Source organism: Bos javanicus, chromosome 22, assembly GCF_032452875.1.
Source record: "Bos javanicus breed banteng chromosome 22, ARS-OSU_banteng_1.0, whole genome shotgun sequence".
Lineage (NCBI taxonomy): Eukaryota > Metazoa > Chordata > Mammalia > Artiodactyla > Bovidae > Bos > Bos javanicus.
The window spans coordinates 51,738,815-51,758,007 of NC_083889.1; the positions used below are offsets into that span (position 1 = coordinate 51,738,815).

General features: G+C 46.3%; 1 protein-coding gene and 1 long non-coding RNA gene across 3 annotated transcripts in view; one reads left to right on the forward strand and one right to left on the reverse strand.

Moving 5' to 3' along the window:
- LOC133235773 (uncharacterized) lies at window positions 1-15,989 on the reverse strand. The gene is made up of 3 exons (XR_009732639.1): window positions 15,300-15,989; window positions 11,325-11,419; window positions 1-112 (listed from the first exon to the last, which is right to left on the reverse strand). It is a non-coding gene; the product is annotated as an uncharacterized LOC133235773 (long non-coding RNA).
- Window positions 14,277-19,193, forward strand: part of CDC25A (cell division cycle 25A) — a 24,227-nt gene continuing 19,310 nt past the window's right edge. The window contains exons 1-4 of one of the 2 annotated variants that reach the window (XM_061397655.1): window positions 14,277-14,997; window positions 15,987-16,060; window positions 18,312-18,354; window positions 18,984-19,020. In XM_061397655.1, coding sequence (XP_061253639.1) covers window positions 14,828-14,997; window positions 15,987-16,060; window positions 18,312-18,354; window positions 18,984-19,020 — 324 coding nt within the window. In that variant the 5' untranslated portion in view covers window positions 14,277-14,827. The remainder of the gene's footprint in view (window positions 14,998-15,986; window positions 16,061-18,311; window positions 18,355-18,983; window positions 19,021-19,193) is intronic. The other variant, XM_061397654.1, reaches the window with a different exon arrangement.

A 19,193-nucleotide genomic window follows, 5' to 3' on the forward strand; every position in this document is an offset into this window, starting at 1 on the left:
GCATTATGCATACAAAAACTTGTACAAGAATGTTGATGATAGTCAAAACCCAGGAACAGCCTAGACGTCCTTCAGCAAGTTCATCAACAGTGGACATTCACATGATGAAATGCTACCTGCCAGTAAAAAAGAATGAACTGTTGATATACATATCACGAATGAACCTCATAAACATTTTCCTAGATATTGTCATAAATGAAAGAAGTCAGATGCAAAAGACCTCATATTGCACGATTCCCCACTCCAGTACTCTTGCCTGGAAAATCCCATGGACGGAGGAGCCTAGAAGGATGCAGTCCATGGGGTCGCTGAGGGTCGGACATGACTGAGTGACTTCACTTTCACTTTTCATTTTCTTGCATTGGAGAAGGAAATGGCGACCCACTCCAGTATTCTTGCCTGGAGAATCCCAGGGACGGGGGAGCCTGGTGGGCTGCCGTCTATGGGGTCCCACAGAGTCGGACATGACTGAAGTGACTTAGTAGATTTATATGAAACCTCCAGAAAAGGCAAAAGGGTAGTGCAAAAAGTAGGAAATAGATCAGTGGCTGCCAGGGCCACGGGTTAGCAAAACGAGACTGACGGCAAAGGGAATGCTTGGGGTGATGAAAACGTTCTACCTCTTGATTTGGTGGTGGCTCAGATTTACATCGGAGAAGGCAATGGCATCCCACTCCAGTACTTTTGCCTGGAAAATCCCATGGACGGAGGAGCCTGGTGGGCTACAGTCCATGGGATCGCTAGAGTCGGATACGACTGAGTGACTTCACTTTCACTTTTCACTTTCATGCATTGGAGAAGGAAATGGCAACCCACTCCAGTGTTCTTGCCTGGACAATCCCAGGGACAGGGAAGCCTGGTGGGCTGCCGTCTCTGGGGTCACACAGAGTCAGACACGACTGAAGCGACTTAGCAGCAGCAGCAGCAGCAGATTTACATGGTGGCTCAGACAGTCAAGAGTCTGCCTGCAATGCGGGAGACCAGGGTTTGATCCCTGGGTTGGGAAGATCCCCTGGAGAAGAATATGACAACCCATTCTAGTATTCTTGCCTGGAAAATTCCATGGATGGAGGAGCCTGGCAGGCTACAGTCCATGGGGTCGCAAAGAGTTGGACTGAGCGACTAACACACACAATTGTACATATTTGCTACAAGCTAAATAATTACACATAAAATAGTGCATTTTATAAATGCTGTGCTTCGTCATTCAGTCATATCTGACTCTTTGCTTCCCCGTGGACTGTGGCCACCAGGTTCTTCTGTCCATGGGGATTCTCCAGGCAAGCATACTGGAGTGGGTTGCCATGCCCTCCTCCAGATTTTATAAATAGATAATTTATATCTCTAAGCGCTGGCAGTGGGGTGGGCACTGATCTCTCTCCCCAGCTCTCCATGACCGCAGAGCCCAAATTCACATGAGCTGGCCCTTGAGTCACTGAAGATGAAAGAAAGGGGTGAAGGCAAGGAAGAGCAGCGGAGCTGCAGCAGCCCCTCCCTGCCCACTCAGGAAGGCTCTGTGTGTGCCCAGGGAAGGGAGGCCCCGGCCACCCTCAGACCACTAACCTGGGGCTGGGGCAAACACCTACCCCGCTGTATTTCCATTATCTCTATGAAAGCAATTTGGGGCCTGCATTGGATTAAGTGGGTACTTCTCAGAGTATGTTCCATGGACCAGGGGTCAAGCAAGATTCCCAAGAAAAGGATCTTACATTCAAATAAGTTTGTGAAACCTCCTTTGCTGTTTCTTGAAAGTGTTGGTCACTCAGTCATGTCCAACTCTTTGCAACTCCTTGGACTGCAACCCTCCAGGCTCCTTTGTCCACAGAATTCTGCAGGCCAAAATACTGGTGTGGGTAGCCATTCCCTCCTCCAGGGGATCTTCCCAACCCAGGAATCGAACTGGGGTCTTCCGGAATTGGCAGGCAGATTCTTTACCATCTGAGCCTCCAGGAAGGAAACTCACAATACACATCAGCTTATTAAAGGCACTAAGGAATCCTGAACAAAAGGAACTTGTTTCACTCTGATTGATCCCTTTTCCTCAAATGTAGCCCTTTTTTCCAGAGAACACACAAACATCCCACAAGGCTCAGGGCACGCCTTGGAGTCTGGAGTTTAGTCTCAAAAGATTGGAACAGGTCCAGCCCCATCTCCCACTAGGGCAGGTTTTGCTTAGGGCTGGAAAGGGCTAAGTCCTGGAAACTGTCAATGAAAAGAATCAATAAACAGTCATAAAAAAAAGAAAAAAATCTATAATAAGAATAGAGAAGAGTTTTATTTGAGAACCAAGGACTACAGCCTGGAAGTCAGCTTCCCAGATTACTCTGAGAAACTGCCCCTGAGAAGCTTGGTTCTCAATACAGTTTTATATCTTTTCAGAAAAAAAGACCATTAAAGAAGTCAGGAATATATTTCATCAAGGTTTCAAAAAACAAACAAACAAAAAAACAGACCAAATAAGAAACAAATAAAGCCAACTTTTTACAAAACACAGACCAGCACTTGCACAGCAAGTCAGTATGGCCTTGGCAGGTGGAAGGGGCCTTATCATCAAAGGAGGAGTAAATGCATTGGTGTCCCAGGAAGCGAAGCATTTAAGATTTTGTGTTTTGTTTTTACCACTTGGCTTTGTGATCTCAGTTACCCCAGCTGCGGCAGTGAAAGCTCAGAGTCCTAACCACTAGGCCACCAGGGAACTCCCCTAAGCTTTATTTTTAACATGGACATTTATTACTTCTGGCTAATGTGCCTTTTTCTTCAATAATTAAAACAGAGGCCACAAGCAGGCTGCTTTAGTTACCATAAAATTCAAGTTAATTCATGCATAAGCCAGAATGGCTTCCCCATACCTCAATATGTGAAAATTTATTTTATCAAAACCTTGAGCTCGGTGGTCTGGTGGTCCAGTGGCTAAGACTCCACCCTCCCAATGCAGGGCTCTCGGGTCCGATTCCTGGTCAAGGAACTAGATGCCATGTGCTGCAACTAAGATCTAGTACAGCCAAATAAATAAGATAAATAATAATAATAATAACCAACCATGAGCTCCTCCTCCATCTGCCACCCCTCCCCAACAAGGCACCTTGCCTAATGGGGGCATTTGTCAACCAGGCAGCAGCAGGATGGCACAAGAGGCCCTAACTCAACCAGGACAGAGGGAGACCCAGGGACAATTTCACCTTCCAGAGACCCAGGGATTGAGAAAGACTGGGACAAGGCAGTGTTACCACAGGCCGAGGTTTCTGGTTTCCAGCCTCTTCCAGCCTCAACACAAAGTGTTTCCTCTCCTCCCAGAACATTCTGTTAGGGGGATGGGGATGGGGGGAACAGGTTGGGGCGGGGGGGCGGTGGTTGGTCATAGTACCCAGGTGCAGACTATAAGGAGGTCCCAGCTGCTATCCAGGATCTCTAACTTCCAGAGGGAGGGCCCCAGGAAATCTCACAAGGAAACTTTGCAATTGAAATGAAGTCATGTACCCTCACTCCAGAACATACTATGGCTCCCAACTGCCCCAGGGTCCTCCATTGCCTAGCAGCTGCCTCGGACCTAACTTTGGCCTCCCCACCTTTACCTGCCAGGGCTTGCCTCTCTCAAAATACCCAGTGCTGGACACTCACTCATGCAGTAGGACACGTGAGTGTAAGGTCACACAGCCAACAGTACGACATTAGCCAGGGACAGGCTGGGACCATGAGGGTCAGCAATCCCGTTTATTTCCAGCTTCTGAAAAGTGTTTACTTGCTTTATTCTCTCTTGCTAATGCCACCTGTGTTGTACACTGCTCAGGAGTCATTCCTCCAATTTCCTTGAGGTGGTGCCACTGAGACCAAGAGTGATCAAGAGGCTGACTCATAAGACATAGGGCCAGCTGAGACTAGCAACACAGGTTTGGGGCTCCTACCCCTGAGCACGTCCCACCATGAAAAGGGCTCTAGAAACAGATCCCCAGAGACTGGGGTGCCTTCAATTTTTCACACGTGACAAGTCCCTCTCGCTGCTTTTTCTGCCAACACTCATTAATTCTATTCCTAAGAATAGTCTTCTGGGAAACAAGCGCCCTCCGGTGGCCTCCTTGAGTACTACACCAATGCTCAATGGCGGAAAAAGTCAACCTTTTCTGAAGAGAAAGGGGACCTCGTCACCCTGGGCCATAAGTTCAGTTTACTTTTTTTGCGGGGAGAGAAAGGGAGAGGAATAATGGTGTCTCAGAGGCCCTTTCTAACCCTACTGCCTTCAGGATAACATTCACATTCTTAGTTTTCATTTACTCCAAAAACATCTCCCCTTCTTTCTTTGGGTAAGGCTCTAAGCTGCTGCTCCTGCTGGGGACAAGAGGCTGCCATGTCTGTGAAGAACTTCAAGGCTTCAAAGCTTCACGGCTCCCTGTGCCTGCCTCCCATTCCTGATGGGCCAAATGACTTACTACATCATGACCTTTCTAAAGCATTTTTTAAAAAATTTTTATCAGAGTACTGCTGATTTACAATGTTGTTAAAGCATCATTTTTTTGTTTTTTGGAGCAACTGGAGAAGTGGAAAATCTGGAGCAGGGTGTCCTGAAATCCAAGAGCAGCAAATATTTCTTGAAGGGAGTAGTCAACTGTATCCAGGGCTCTAACAGGTGACTGCCAGGCAGAGTAAGACAGGCATGCAAGTTGGTGCTGGTTCATCAAAGGAAGGTCCCCAGAGAACTTGCCAGACCCTATGTCCATGAAATTGGGAGGGTGACTGTCTGGTTGGAGTGGGTTCAGGAAAAAATGGGAGGAGAGAGATTAGAGACAGCTTTTTTGCATTTTACTGTGAAGGGGAGGAATGTAGCTGGAGGGGAAAAGTGGAGTCAAGGAAAAGTTGTTTTATCACTAACAAGAAACATTTCATTCAAATATACTATTCGTGAAGAAAAGTGAACAGATCTGGAGCAAAATTTCCACAGGGTGAACACCTTCATGTACAAAGTCATCCTCATGGTCTTTTCCAGTCCCCACCACTCCCTAAAATCACCAGGACCCTAACTTCTATCACTAAGGATTAAAAAGCAGGAATTTCTTTTTCTTTTAAACTTTATGCCACAGAGCCAAAGAGTATGTTCTCTTCCATATCTGGCTTATGTTCATCGTCAATGGTCAGATTTCATTGCTGTATGAAAGAACCTCTAGTTAGCCACTCCATGGCTGACAGGCGCTTAGGTTGCTCTCTGCTGGGGCTAAAATGAATAATGTAGCTTTGAATATTTGTGAACTGTACCATGCCTTCTGTGCCAACTCTCGCCTTCCCAGAGCCTTCCTGTGGCTGCTTCCTCACTTCCCACCTCCACCGCTCACTCAGCACAATGAAGCTCTCCATGCGGTCCCGTTCAGTGACTCCCTTCAGATACAAGGATTGAACCACGGACTGGTCACTCCTGCCTTGAGTGGCTTCTCCAGCCCCACCTTCCTGGGCTTCTCCTTCTGCATCCAAGCCACAGTGTTGACACTTCACAGAACCAGTCTCCTAACACATTCCTCTCACACCCTCTGTGGACTTTACCATCCTTATGCTAATGAACCCCAAATCTCTCTCCCCAGTACCAACCCCAGACAGTAGATAAGCCCCAAACTGAGCTCATCAAATTCCACCAAGAACTAGGCCTCCTATTGTTGAAATAATGCTCCCATCCCACCCAGGTGCTTAAGTTCTTACCTAGAAGTCTTTCTAGACTCCTCCCGTTACCTCCCCCATCTCAAGGATTCTGTTATCAAAACCCAATGAGCTCCATCTCCGTCCCCAGCTCCCAAGGTCACTCGCTCCCCTCCTGCTATTGCAGAACCCCTTACCCCGTTTCTGCCTGAATTTAGGATCTCACTGGCTTCCCCTCTCCCCCACTGATCCACCCTCCACACCCTGTACTGTCCAGAGGAAGAGGCCTCTTTCCTCTCCTTAAAATCACCCCACCTCATCCAACTCCAACTCCCCCCTTTTCCAACAACCTACACCCTCAAGTTTCAGTAGCTTTCATCTCTTTTGGGAAGTCCCTCCACACTCTCCCCTCCAGCCTTCCTCTTAGCTTCACCCCCTCAGCCAGGATCCTTTATCATGTTAATGATTTCAAGGAATCTTCTGTGAGACTGCATTGGGCAGAGGTAAGCCTCCTGAGGGTAAGGCTTGCGGTATTTTTATTTCCAGCAAAAGGTTTGTTCCAGTAAGCAATGAATAAATGTTTGTTGAATGAATGAATGTGAGAATAGGGATGTTGAGTCAAGTAATAAATGACACAAAACAAGAGAAGCAAGGAATGTTTCGGAGATTTAAGGTGGAAAATATTTGAAATAGTGAGATGGCTGGATGGCATCACCGACTTGATGAACGTGAGTTTGAGCGAACTGGTTAGGGTAGCTTTCTATGACTGGAGTGCCTATGAAGGCAAAAGGAGATGTAGCCTCTCTCTTTTTTTTTTTCTGACTGTGCTGTGGGCAGTTTTGTGGAATCTTAGTTCCCTGACCTGGGGTTAAATCCAGGCCAAGGCGGTGAAAGCTCAAACTCCTAACAACTGGACCACCAGGGAATTCTGCTTTTTTTTTTACTTACTGCTTTTGAGATGAAAGGCAGCATTATCAGCTTGCTGAGCCTGTCAGCCACTGCCTTTCAAACTGCAGGTCACGGGCCATCATAACACATTAATTTTAGGGGTTTATCGCTAGGATTTTTAAATTTTTTTCATAGCTAAAATTCTTAAGTGACACAAAATAAAAGAGAAAACAGTGTATTACAGGTACTGTTGAGTACATGATACATTGAAAATTTTTTGATATGTGTGTTCTGGGTCCTGGGTCCAAAATGTATGGGGGCCCCTGTTTTAAGCAATGGGGTAGGTAGGACAGCTTCAAACTGATGGTGAAATGAGGAGATCACAGTTGCATGTAGACAGAGCATTTTGGGGTCGAGGGTTTGGGAGTCTAGCCAGATCTGGTCAGGAGCAGGAGACAGGTGAAGGTGGACAGGCAGGTGAAGGTGCCAGGGCTGTTTCCTGCCAGGGGCACTAGGGAGGGTCACAAGTTTGGTTAGGAAGGAAAGAGAGAAGTAAACGGACTTGAGGCAAGTTGCTGGCGGGCCATTCTAAGTTAATTCAGATGAGAGGCAGGAATTCAGGAGGGATATGCCTATCAGTAACAGGAATTTGGTAGTTCTCTGCGATAAGACAGGAGGCTGAAGAAGTACTGGAGGTGGGTGAAACTGTTCAGAAAACACCCATGAACGAATGGGGGTGGGGCATATTTTCAGCTAGAAAAGTCTGTCAACCCAGAGTAAACATTTAACCAAGAGGCAGGACTCAGCCTGTGCTCACAAAACCATCCTATAGGACTTGTTACCCAGAACATCGCAGGATAAATACAAATTATGTATTGGAACAATGTGTGTGATCTCTGGAATTCAGTGGCCTTAGAAGTAATTTTGGAGAAGGAAATGGCAACCCACTCCAGTACTCTTGCCTGGAAAATCCTGTGGACGGAGGAGCCTGGTGGGCTACAGTCCATGGGGTCACAAAGAGTCGGACAGGACTGAGCAACTAAACTTTCAGTTTTAGAAGTCATTTAGTTAAGTGGTTCCCAAACTAGCTTGTATTTCAGAACAATTCATAGAGCTTCCTGATTATACAGATTCCAGGAAGGGCCCCACACCAAGCCCGCTGCTGCTGCTAAGTTGCTTCAGTTGTGTCCGACTCTTAGTGACCCCACGGACTGCAGCCTACCAGGCTCCTCCATCCATGGGATTGTCCAGGCAAGAGTACTGGAGTAGGTTACCATTGCCTTCTCTGACACCAAGCCTATGAAATCAAAATATCCAAGGGAGGAATTTCCCTGGTGGCTCAGTGGTAAAGAATCCGCCTGACAATGCAGGAAACATGGGTTCAATCCCTCAGTTCAGTTCAGTTGCTCAGTCGTGTCCGACTCTTTGCGACCCCATGAATCGCAGCACGCCAGGCCTCCCTGTCCATCACCAACTCCCAGAGTTCACTCAAACTCACATCCATCAAGTCGGTGATGCCATCCAGCCATCTCATCCTCTGTCGTCCCCTTCTCCTCCTGCCCCCAATCCCTCCCAGCATCAGAGTCTTTTCCAATGAGTCAACTCTTCCCATGAGGTGGCCAAAGTACTGGAGTTTCAGCATCAGCATCATTCCTTCCAAAGAAATCCCAGGGCTGATCTCCTTCAGAATGGACTGGTTGGATCTCCTTGCAGTCCAAGGGACTCTCAAGAGTCTTCTCCAACACCACAGTTCAAAAGCATCAATTCTTTGGCACTCAGCCTTCTTCACAGTCCAACTCTCACATCCATACATGACCACAGGAAAAACCATAGCCTTGACTAGATGAACCTTTGTTGGCAAAGTACTGTCTCTGCTTTTGAATATGCTATCTAGGTTGGTCATAACTTTCCTTCAAAGGAGTAAGCGCCTTTTAATTAGGGTTAGTGTTAGTGTGTGAGATGAGTGCAATTGTGCAGTAGTTTGAATATTCTTTGGCATTGCCTTTCTTTGGGATTGGAATGAAAACGGACCTGTGGCCAGTCCTGTGGCCTGTGGCCACTGCTGAGTTTTCCAAATTTGCTGGCATATTGAGTGCAGTACTTTCACAGCATCATCTTCCAGGATTTGAAATAGCTCAACTGGAATTCCATCACCTCCATTAGCTTTGTTCATAGTGATGCTTTCTAAGGCCCACTTGACTTCACATTCCAGGATGTCTGGCTCTAGGTGAGTGATCACACCATCGTGATTATCTTGGTCATGAAGATCTTTTTTGTACAGTTCTTCTGTGTATTCTTGCTACCTCTTCTTAATATCTTCTACTTCTGTTAGGTCCATACCATTTCTGTCCTTTATCGAGCCCATCTTTGCATGAAATGTTCCCTTGGTATCTCTAATTTTCTTTTTTTTTTCCAGAAAGGTAACCTTTATTTGCACTTTCTCTCTGAATGGAATTCATTTAACAAATATTTACTGGGCATGTGCCCTCCCTCTTCTGGACACAAACTGCATCCTCAACTACAAACCCCCTGGCTGTTAGAGCCAGGGGCTGAGGTCTTGGCTGGTCACTACATACTGCTCTTTACCTGTGTTAAGTGAGGAGAGCAGACTGCTGCTGCTGCTAAGTCACTTCAGTCGTGTCTGACTCTGTGCGACCCCATAGACGGCAGCCCACCAGGCTCCCCCGTCCCTGGGATTGTCCAGGCAAGAACACTGGAGTGGGTTGCCATTTCCTTCTCCAATTCATGAAAGTGAAAGTGAAGTCGCTCAGTCGTGTCCAACTCTCAGCGACCCCATGGACTGCAGCCCACCAGGCTCCTCCGCCAATGGGATTTTCCAGGCAAGAGTACTGGAGTGGGGTGCCATGGTATCTCTAATTTTCTTGAAGAGATCTCTAGTCTTTCCCATTCTGTTGTTTTCCTCTATTTCTTTGCACTGATCGCTGAGGAAGCCTTTCTTATCTCTTCTTCCTATTCTTTGGAACTCTGCATTCAGATGCTTATATCTTTCCTTTTCTCCTTTGCTTTTCGCTAGCCCAGGAAAATCCCACATCTTCCTCAGAACAACTAAGCCTGTACACCACAACAAGAGAAACCACCACAGTGAGAAGCCCAAGCACCACAATTAGAGAATATCCCTCACTCAAAAAGCCCACACAGAAACAAAGACCTAGTGCAGTCAAAATAAATAACTAAAAATTTTACTAATATATTCAAGGGAGACCAGAGAATCTGTATTTTTCAAACAAGCTCCTCAACTGGTAGCCATTAAAAAAAAAAAAAAGAGGGACTTCATCTGTTGATATTGAACCAACTCCAACATACGTGGAAGTGGAAAAAAGTGAGATTCAGGACAATGTTTATAACATGCTGTTGCCATCTGTGAAAACTGAAAAGTATATGTGGGAGAATATGTACAAGTACGTGTTTGCACAGACACAGCTTCTAGGAGATGCACACAATAATCTGGCCACAGTGATGACCAACGGGGAGGAAAACAGGGTACCTGGGGACAGGGATGGGAGGGAGGTTTAGTCTAGGCCTTTTGTGGTATCATTAGAATTTATACCATGGAAATGGATTGCCAACTCAGTAAGTAAATAAATAAATGTCAAAGCTCCCCGGATAATTGTAATGTAGACCTAGGATTTGGGAATCCTTGATTCTAGGTACTCATCTCCACACAGCATCTAAGACACTGGTTATACAGTTTCTTGTGGACTGCTCATTCCATCTCGGAAAACTGTTCTGATTTTCCTTTTGAGTGTTAAACTGAAACCTTGTAGCCTCCAGGGAGGCTCACTGCTGCCTCAGGTAACCATGCAGAATAAATCCAATCTGGCTAACCCCACAGTTGGGTGAAAGGAAAATGGGCACATGTAAAACATCAAATCAGCTCCGGTAATCTTTTTCAAATAAAATGTAAACCTTTCAATGATTTTCCATTGCCCTTGAGATAAAAGTTGTAGAATGTGGTGAACCCCTGCAGAGTCTGGGCCCTCGCCATCCTCCCCTCCCACTCCTCCTCTGCCACACACAGGGAGGGGACTTCTTCCAGCTTCAGAGCCTCTGCTTAGGGTCTGACCCTGCCTTGAGGGCTTCCCTAGTAGCTCAGATGGTAAAGCATCTGCCTGCAATGCAGAAGACTGGGTTCAATCCCTGATCAGGAAGGTCCCTGGTAGGGAAGGTCCCCTGGAGAAGGAAATGGCAACCCACTCTAGTATTCTTGCCTGGAGAATTCCATGGACAGAGGAACCTGGTGGGCTAGAGTCCATGGGGTCATGAAGAGTTGGACACGACTGAGCAACTAACACACACACTCTGCCTTGAATACACTCTCTTCCCCTCCTAAAGGCTTATCTTCCTGGACACTTTCTCAAGGACTCCATGATGGTACCAGACCAGATCAAATTCCCTTCTTTAAACACTCTCAAAGCAGTCGTACTTTTTCTCCACAGCCCGTATTCAACCTACAGGTACTGAAGGGTTCCCAGAATCAAGCACAATAGTAAAGGAAATGGGGGAGGGGTCACTACCCTTTAGAGTTTATACCCCTTTAAGGAAAGAAGGAATGCACCCTGATTAAATTATCACAGAAACAAATGTAAACACTAGGTGGATGGTTATGTGGGGAATGTGGATGGTTATGGAGGGGAGTGTATCAGTGAGGGTATCTGAGGGTGGAGCTTTCCTGAAAAGGTGAGTATTAGTTGGGCGAAGAAGGGTATTCCAGGGAAGTCTCCAAGGAAGAATTAATCCTGTTTGGATCTGGAAAATCGGCAGGCTGTCAGTAGAGATTCAGTGAGTGAGCAAACACCAACTTGCCTCAAAGCAGAGCTGGATTAGAAATCAGACTTCTCAATTCACAGCAAGGTGTTCTTCCCTTCCCCCAGTGCTGCGCCAGGACTTTGCATGCCTGAGAGAATGGGGAAAAGGAGGTGGTTCAATTATTCTTTTCCTTTTGCTTTCATTTCACAATCCATGGACCCAAACATAACAAAATCACCCTCAACACTTCATCAATCTTTTAAAAAGGAAAAAAAAGAAAATGAATAGTTCTTTAACATTTCTGACACTGTTTTCATTCCAATATTCGGATTTGATCCCATTCAGGAAACGTCTGTCTGCTCAGCTAAGGCCTTTCCATTCCTTTAACCATGAAACAAATATTGACTGTAGAATAACAATGCATACCCATACAAAAAGTTCAAAATGTTGACCACTGTTTCTCTGAAGCTGGTAGAATTACAGATGATTTTTTGAAGTATAACTATTTGTATTTTCTAAGACTGTAATTATTTTATAGTATTTGCATAATACAAACCTTTGAAACACAAAGCTTTTTGTTTTTTTAGTTGTAGTAGCTTTACAATGCTATGTTAGTTTCAGGTGTATAGCACAGTGATTCAGCTATTATATATATGTGTGTGTGTGTATTATATATATCCTTTTTCAGGTTATTACAAAACATTGAGTATAGTTCCCTGTGCTATACAGTAGGTCCTTGTTGGTAATCTATTTTATATAGTGTGTGTATATGTTAATCCTATCGCCCTAATTTATCCCATGCCCCAAGGAAAAGCTTTTTAAAAAAATATTTGAGCTTATGGTAGGCCAAAAACAGAGGTAGTGGTCATCAGTTCAGTTTAGTTCAGTTGCTCAGTCATGTCCGACTCTTTGCGACCCCATGAATTGCAGCATGCCAGGCCTCTCTGACCATCACCAACTCCCGGAGTCCACCCAAACCCATGTCCATCGAGTCGATGATGCCATCCAGCCATCTCATCCTCTGTTGTCCCCTTTTCCTCCTGCCCTCAATCTTTTCCAGCATCAGGGTCTTTTCAAATGACTTAGCTCTTCTCATCAGGTGGCCAAGGTATTGGAGTTTCAGCCTCAACATCAGTCCTTCCAATGAATAGGACCGATCTCTTTTAGGATGGACTGGTTGGATCTCTTTGCAGTCCAAGGGACTCTCAAGAGTCTTCTCCAACAACACAGTTCAAAAGCATCAATAGTCCAACTCTCACATCCTTTACATGACTACTGGAAAAACCATAGCCTTGACTAGATGGACTTTGTTGGCAAAGTAATGTCTCTCCTTTTGAATATGCTATCTAGGTTGGTCATAGATAGCATGGTTTTCCTTCCAAGAAGTAAACGTCTTTTAATTTCATGGCTGCAGTCACCATCTGCAGTGATTTTGGAGCCCCCCAAAATAAAGTCAGCCACCGTTTCCACTGTTTCCCCATCTATTTGCCATGAAGTGATGGGACCAGATGCCATGATCTTCGTTTTCTGAATGTTGAGCTTTAAGCCAACTTTTTCACTCTCCTCTTTCACTTTCATCATAAGGCTTTTGAGTTCCTCTTCACTTTCTGCCATAAGGGTGGTGTCATCTGCATATCTGAGGTTATTGATATTTCTCCCAGCAATCTTGATTCCAGCTTGTGCTTCCTCCAGCCCAGCGTTTCTCATGATGTACTCTGCATATAAGTTGAATAAGCAGGGTGACAATATACAGCCTTGATGGTTCCATGTCCAGTTCTAACTTTTGCTTCCTGACCTGCATACAGGTTTCTCAAGAGGCAGGTCAGGTGGTCTGGTATTCCCATCTCTTTCAGAATGGTCCTAATCTTAACCAAACACCCAAAATATTTAAATACACAAGCTAAATAAACAGTATTTGCTCTGAACATGCTACCTAAAGACAAGTCCTTTTCAGGACTGACAGCTGTACCTCTGCCTCTCTCATAAAATCACTCATTCTAGGAATCATCACTGTTACAAGGGATATTACAACAAATCTGGTTACCTACAAAGCGGGGATAATTTCTGTCATAGAATTGTTGTAAGAATTAAACGAATGAATAAAGGCCTTCTAACAGTGGCACATAAGCACTAGATAAGTGTTTATTATTGTTGTATCTGTTGCTGTTTAGACACAAAGTGAAGTGAAGTATTAGTCACTCAGTGGTATCTGACTCTTTGCAACCCCATGGATTGTAGCCCGCCAGGCTCCTCTGCCTCCTCCTACCAGGCAAGAATACTGGAGTGGGTTGCCATTTTCTTCTCCAGGGGATCTTCTGGACCCAGACGTAGAACCCAAGCCTCAAGCATTGGCAAGCAGATTCTTTACCACTGAACCACCAGGGGATGCTTATCCAGGCACTCCGAATGAAGCAAGAAAGGGTGCGAGAGAAGGAAATGGTTGTGAGAAAATATATCAAAGCTAAACTAGAGGTGAGCAAACAATGCCGAGGCCCACAACGCAGGCCATAGGGTTAAGTCTTGTAATCAGCAGCTCAAGGCCAGGAAAGCCGGCTGGACAGGAGCCTCAGTGCTCCAGAGTTGGACCCTGTGTTCGTGAGGCAGGGCCCACTCCTTGGGTCATCCAGTTCTCTCTCTCTCGTGATAAAACTGGGGCCTGGAGGCCCGGAGCGGAAGAGGGGACCGAACAGCTTTTTCTACGCTCCACATTTCCTCAGCGTGTGGAACACAGAATAGAGGCCGATAGGGCTTTGGCCTAACGCTGTAAGAGCCGACTACACTCCGGCGCGCTGTGGGAACTACGCTTCCCACCATGCAACGCGTCAAGAGGGGCCTTCCGCTCTCTCCCGGCGTCTCGCAGGGTCGGCTGGGAGTTTTCATTGACCTCTGAGCTCCTCGGGTTCGGAGGGCCCCTCTAGGCCCCGCCCCTTTCTGAGAGGGGGCCGACCTCGCAGTGTCCCGCGAGCTGCTTCCTTCTTCCCCTCTCATTGGTCCAGCCTAGCTGCCATTCCTGAGCGAGGAGGAGAAGTTGGTTACTGATTGGTGGATTCCGTTTGGCGCCAACTAGGAAAGGGGGGCGGGGGAGCGGCAGGCCGCAGTGAGCAGCTATTACCGCGAAAGGCCACCTTGGCAGCGACGGCCCGGGAGGGACGTGAATGTCGGCCTAGTTGTCTGCACTCCCAGGCAACAGAGTGAAAGAAAAGTGAAGAGAGTGTGAACCTGGGTCGTTGCCTCGTAGCTCTAGCCGCTCTCCCTCCCCGACGCGCTCCGTTTGTTTGGATTTAATCTTCAGGTTGCCGGCGCCCCCCGCCCGCCGGCCTCGCGGAGTGAGGGGACGCACCCGCGCCTGTGGCTGGCGCCTGCCGAGTTTGGACACCCGCCTGTCCGCGCCTCTTCCCCGCGGCAGCCGCATCCCTGAACCGCGGGGTCGTGTTTGTATTTGACCCGCGGGCGCCGGCTGCGGGGCGCGCGGCCGAGGCCAGTGCCAGCGGGGCGGGGCGGGCGCGGCGGAGGCGGAGGAAGAGGGAGCGGGATCCCTAGGAGGCCCGGCGCCGCCATGGAACTGGGCCCGGAGCCCCCGCACCGCCGCCGCCTGCTCTTCGCCTGCAGCCCCCCGCCCGCACCGCAGCCCGTCGTGAAGGCGCTGTTTGGCACGCCAGCCGCCGGGGGCCTGTCGCCTGTCACCAACCTGACGGTCACCATGGACCAGCTGCAGGGACTGGGCAGGTGAGGAGGGACCGAGGAGCGGTGCCGCAGGCGTTTGACCTCCCAGACGGCTCTCGGGTAGATCAGGCCAGAAAACCGGCCGCGAGGGTAGCGCTTGCCTCTCTGCCGCTCGGGGGCGGCCCCACCGACGGGGGCCCGCCATGTGCACCCTCCCCCCAGGCCGAATGTTGGGCGGGAGAGGCCGTTCGGACCCTCCGGGGCCGCCCTCAGCCCCGAGACGGGCCGGGTAGGGGGTGGGGTATGCCTGGGCTCCCCACCTTCGCCACCCCTTTTTAGATTGCCCTGTGCTCTTCTGTCCTTACCCCACGAAGCTCTTTGAAATCTGCCACCACGGGGAAAAACAGGCCCTCCTAGTCGCTCACTTCTATCCTTTTCAGAACCACCTCATAGTTATCTTAGCTTTCTGTGAGTTCTATTTCCTTCTCAGCCAAGGGACGTGGCGTTTTCTTTCCTTGCGTTTGCGGAAATCGTCGCAATCCCTCGCCTCGTGCATATTCCTGCTGTGTCCCCCCCAACACACCCAGCCCCATGCTTTCCTAAGACCAGGTCTTTTAACTCAGCTTTCCACTCCTAAAATTTTCCTGCACTTTTTCCTTATTAAAAAAATGCATCCCACCGTTTTTTTTTTTTTTTTTGTAAAGCTGGTTTCTCATCAGTCTTGGACGTCCCATTTTCTAAAGAAGCACATGTCTTTTCCAATCTCTGAAAAGCAGGAACTTGTCCTGTTCATTCCGGCTCCTAGCTCAGTACCTAGAACACATGCTCTCATTTCAGGAAGTAGTCCAATAGTCATTGTCCTCCTCCTATCTGCAGTGTGACCAATGCCAACCTACTCTTTTCTCATGTCCTTTTATACGTAAGTGCCAACTGGGTGTTCTGGGTGGCCGAAGTGTTTTGTGGTGTGGCCTAGAAGTAATGATGGTTCATGGCAGTATGGCAACTTGCCCTGTCATGGGCTATCTCCTGTGAGTTACTTTTCTTGGTTTCAGTGAGTATGAACAACCCATAGAGGTGAAAAACAGCAGTCTGCAGAGAATGGGCTCCTCCGAATCAACTGATTCAGGTATTCTTTTAGTCTTTTATCATGTGTCTGCCTTGTGGGGAGCAGTGCTTGGAATTTGCTAGAACATGTGCTTTCACCTAGAAACTCAGTTTGGTGAGTGAAGGTAGCAAGCAGAAGTCTGGCATTGAGTGACAGACACCTGTTAGGACAGTACAAAGGAGCCCCGGTGGCAGTTTATGACGAGGAAACTGTGAAGTGGCCGCAAGGAGGTGGTTTATGCTTGGTCTTGAAGATGAGTAGTAGTATGAAATTAACCATTCCACTCTTTAAGTGGCATTCGGGAAATATTATTGGTTAAAATTCTGCGTCAAGTTATTGGAAGTATAATGAAATTATTTCAGTGAGCCTGCTCTGGAGAAACTGCCAGTACATCTTATTCTAACCATAAGTTCATGTTAGTTTCCCTGGTGGCTCAGTGTTAAAGAATTTGCCTGCTAGCGCAGGACCTGCTAGTGGGTTCAATCCCTGGGTTGGGAAGATTCCCCTGGAGAAGAAAATGGCAACCCATTCCAATATTCTTGCCTGGAAAATCCCATGGACAGAGGACCCTGGTGGGCTGTAGTTCATGGGGTTGCAAAAGAATCAGACACGACTTAACCACTAAACAACAACAAAGTTCGTGTTGGGGCAAGGTTTATTTGCACAGATGCTTTAGAGTAAAGAACTGCAAGAGCAAAAGTCTTAAGATGTAAGCTTCTTAAGAACCAGGGATAGGATTGTCATCTGTGGCAGTGTGGTAAGGAAGAGTGTCATGCCAAGAGCACTAACACCTAACTTCTTGTATGATTATTTAGACATCGTGGAGGAAAGGTGTGTGCTAGGCAGGCCCTGATGGCTCTGGGCCATGCTGAGCAGCATCTCCTTTATTCTATTGCCTTTGAGTTGAGCACCTCACTTGGTGTTATCTTGTTGAAGGCAATAAATGCTTGCTTGTCAAAGGACATAATAATATTTTCCAACCCCCTGAATTATGTACATGATCTGACAGGATATGAAATATTTGAAATAAACTATTCCAGAAAACAAATACTTGTCCTTTCCATAGTTGGAACTCACAGAAAGTTAGCCTGGGTAACCTCTAACTGAATTAATAATCATGATTTAAGACTTTTTTTTTTTGAAGTGTAGTTGATTTACAGTGTTGTGTTAGATTTTGGTGTACAGCAAAGTGGTTTAGTTATGCATATATAGTTCTTTTTTATTGTAGGTTATTCCAAGATATCGAATATAGTCACCAGTGCTATGTAGTAGAACCTTGTTGTTTTATCTATTTTATATATAGTAGTAGTATCCCCCGCACTGTCCCCTTTACCCTTTGGTAACCTTAAGTTTATTTTCTACTCTGTGAGTCTGCTTCTGTTTTGTAAATAAGTCATGAGGTTTGGTTAAATTCTGTCTCCTCATAGCCTATTATCCAAGATGGTGTTCGCAAGGAGGAAAGCATGAGTAGATATACTATGAAAATGTTTAGACTTGTGCAAATATGAAGTTTTGGCAATCATGGAGATTCAGCTTCAATTCTGGCAAAAGTCCAAGCCATGAACCTTTGTTGACTGCATTAAAGAAACAGTACTAGTAGTTTTATGTACTTATTTTAATGAATAAGTTGTGTTACAGTTACAGTTCAGTCGCTCAGTCATGTCCGACTCTTTGTGACTCCATGGACTGCGGCACGCCAGGCCCCCCTGTCCATCACCAGCTCCGGGAGTTTACTCAAACTCATGTCCATTGAGTCGGTGATGCCATCCAGCCATCTCATCCTCTGTCATCCCCTTCTCCTGCCTTCAGTCTTTACCAGCATCAGTGTCTTTTCCAATGACTCAGTTATTACATCAGGTAGCCAAAGTATTGGAGTTTCAGCTGTAGCATCAGTCCTTCCAATGAATATTCAGGACTGATCTCCTTTAGGATGGACTGGTTGGATCTCCTTGCAGTCCAAGGGACTCACAAGAGTCTTCTTCGACACCACAGTTCAAAACCATCAATTCTTCGGCACTCAGTTTTCTTTATAGTCCAACTCTTACATCCATATATGACTACTGGAAAAAAAGCATAGCTTTGACTAGATGGACCTTTGTTGGCAAAGTAATGTCTCTGCTTTTTAATATGTTGTCTAGGTTGGTCATAACTTTTTTCTTCCAAGGAGCAAGAATCTTTTAATTTCATGGCTGCAGTCACCATCTGCAGTAATTTTGAAGCCCAAAACAATAAAGTCTGAGGTGTTTTGTTTTTTTTTTCCCCCCACACACAGGCTTCTGTCTGGATTCTCCTGGGCCCTTGGATAGTAAAGAAAAGTATGTATTCACTGCCTTTAAATGTTTGTGCTTAGAAAAATAATTTTTCGAATGAAATAATTCATGCTCTGGACTGAAGCTCTGGATGTAGTGGTCCTGAATAAGACTCCTGGATCCTATAAAGTCTGGTATCTTTTGAGATGAGTAGTTTGTGTCAGCAGTTTTTCAGAACTTCCCTTCCTTTATTTTAGCTGTAATTTTGGGGTTCTGTTCTAATATCACTCAAACCCTTGCTCTGTCTCCTGACATCATTGTCCTAAGAGAACTTTGTTTTTTTGTTGTTTGTTTTGCCTCCCTTGTAGGATCTCAGTTTCCCAACCAGGGATTGAACCCAACCAACCCATGGCAGTAAAAGCCTGGAATACTAACCCCTAGAAAACCAGGGAACTCCCTAGAAGGTGTATATTTTAAGAGATGATCTGGGCTTTTTTCACTAGAAGCCCAGTTATGGGGCTGCTTGTGAAAACATAACAGCTTCAGAAATCTATTCTTCCATCTTGCCTAAAACAGGAATATGTTTGATGTTCCCCTCACCGCATCAAACAGTAGTTTAGACACTATGCATCTACTAATATGAATACCACTTTCCTTGCTCGATTCTCATGATTTACTTTCTGATTTCATTGCAGCCTTGAAAATCCCATGAGGAGAATAAATTCCCTACCTGTAAGTTAGTTCCCTTGTTTCTTTTGAGCTAATAACTGTTATCTGCCCCTTAGCTACCAGTAACCTTGATCATAAACCTTAATTTAGACAGACTGCTTTTCCTTACTTTGTCTCATAAACATTCAAAACATTCTACCTAAAGCAGCTTCAATAATGGTTGCCTCTTGAGGGCT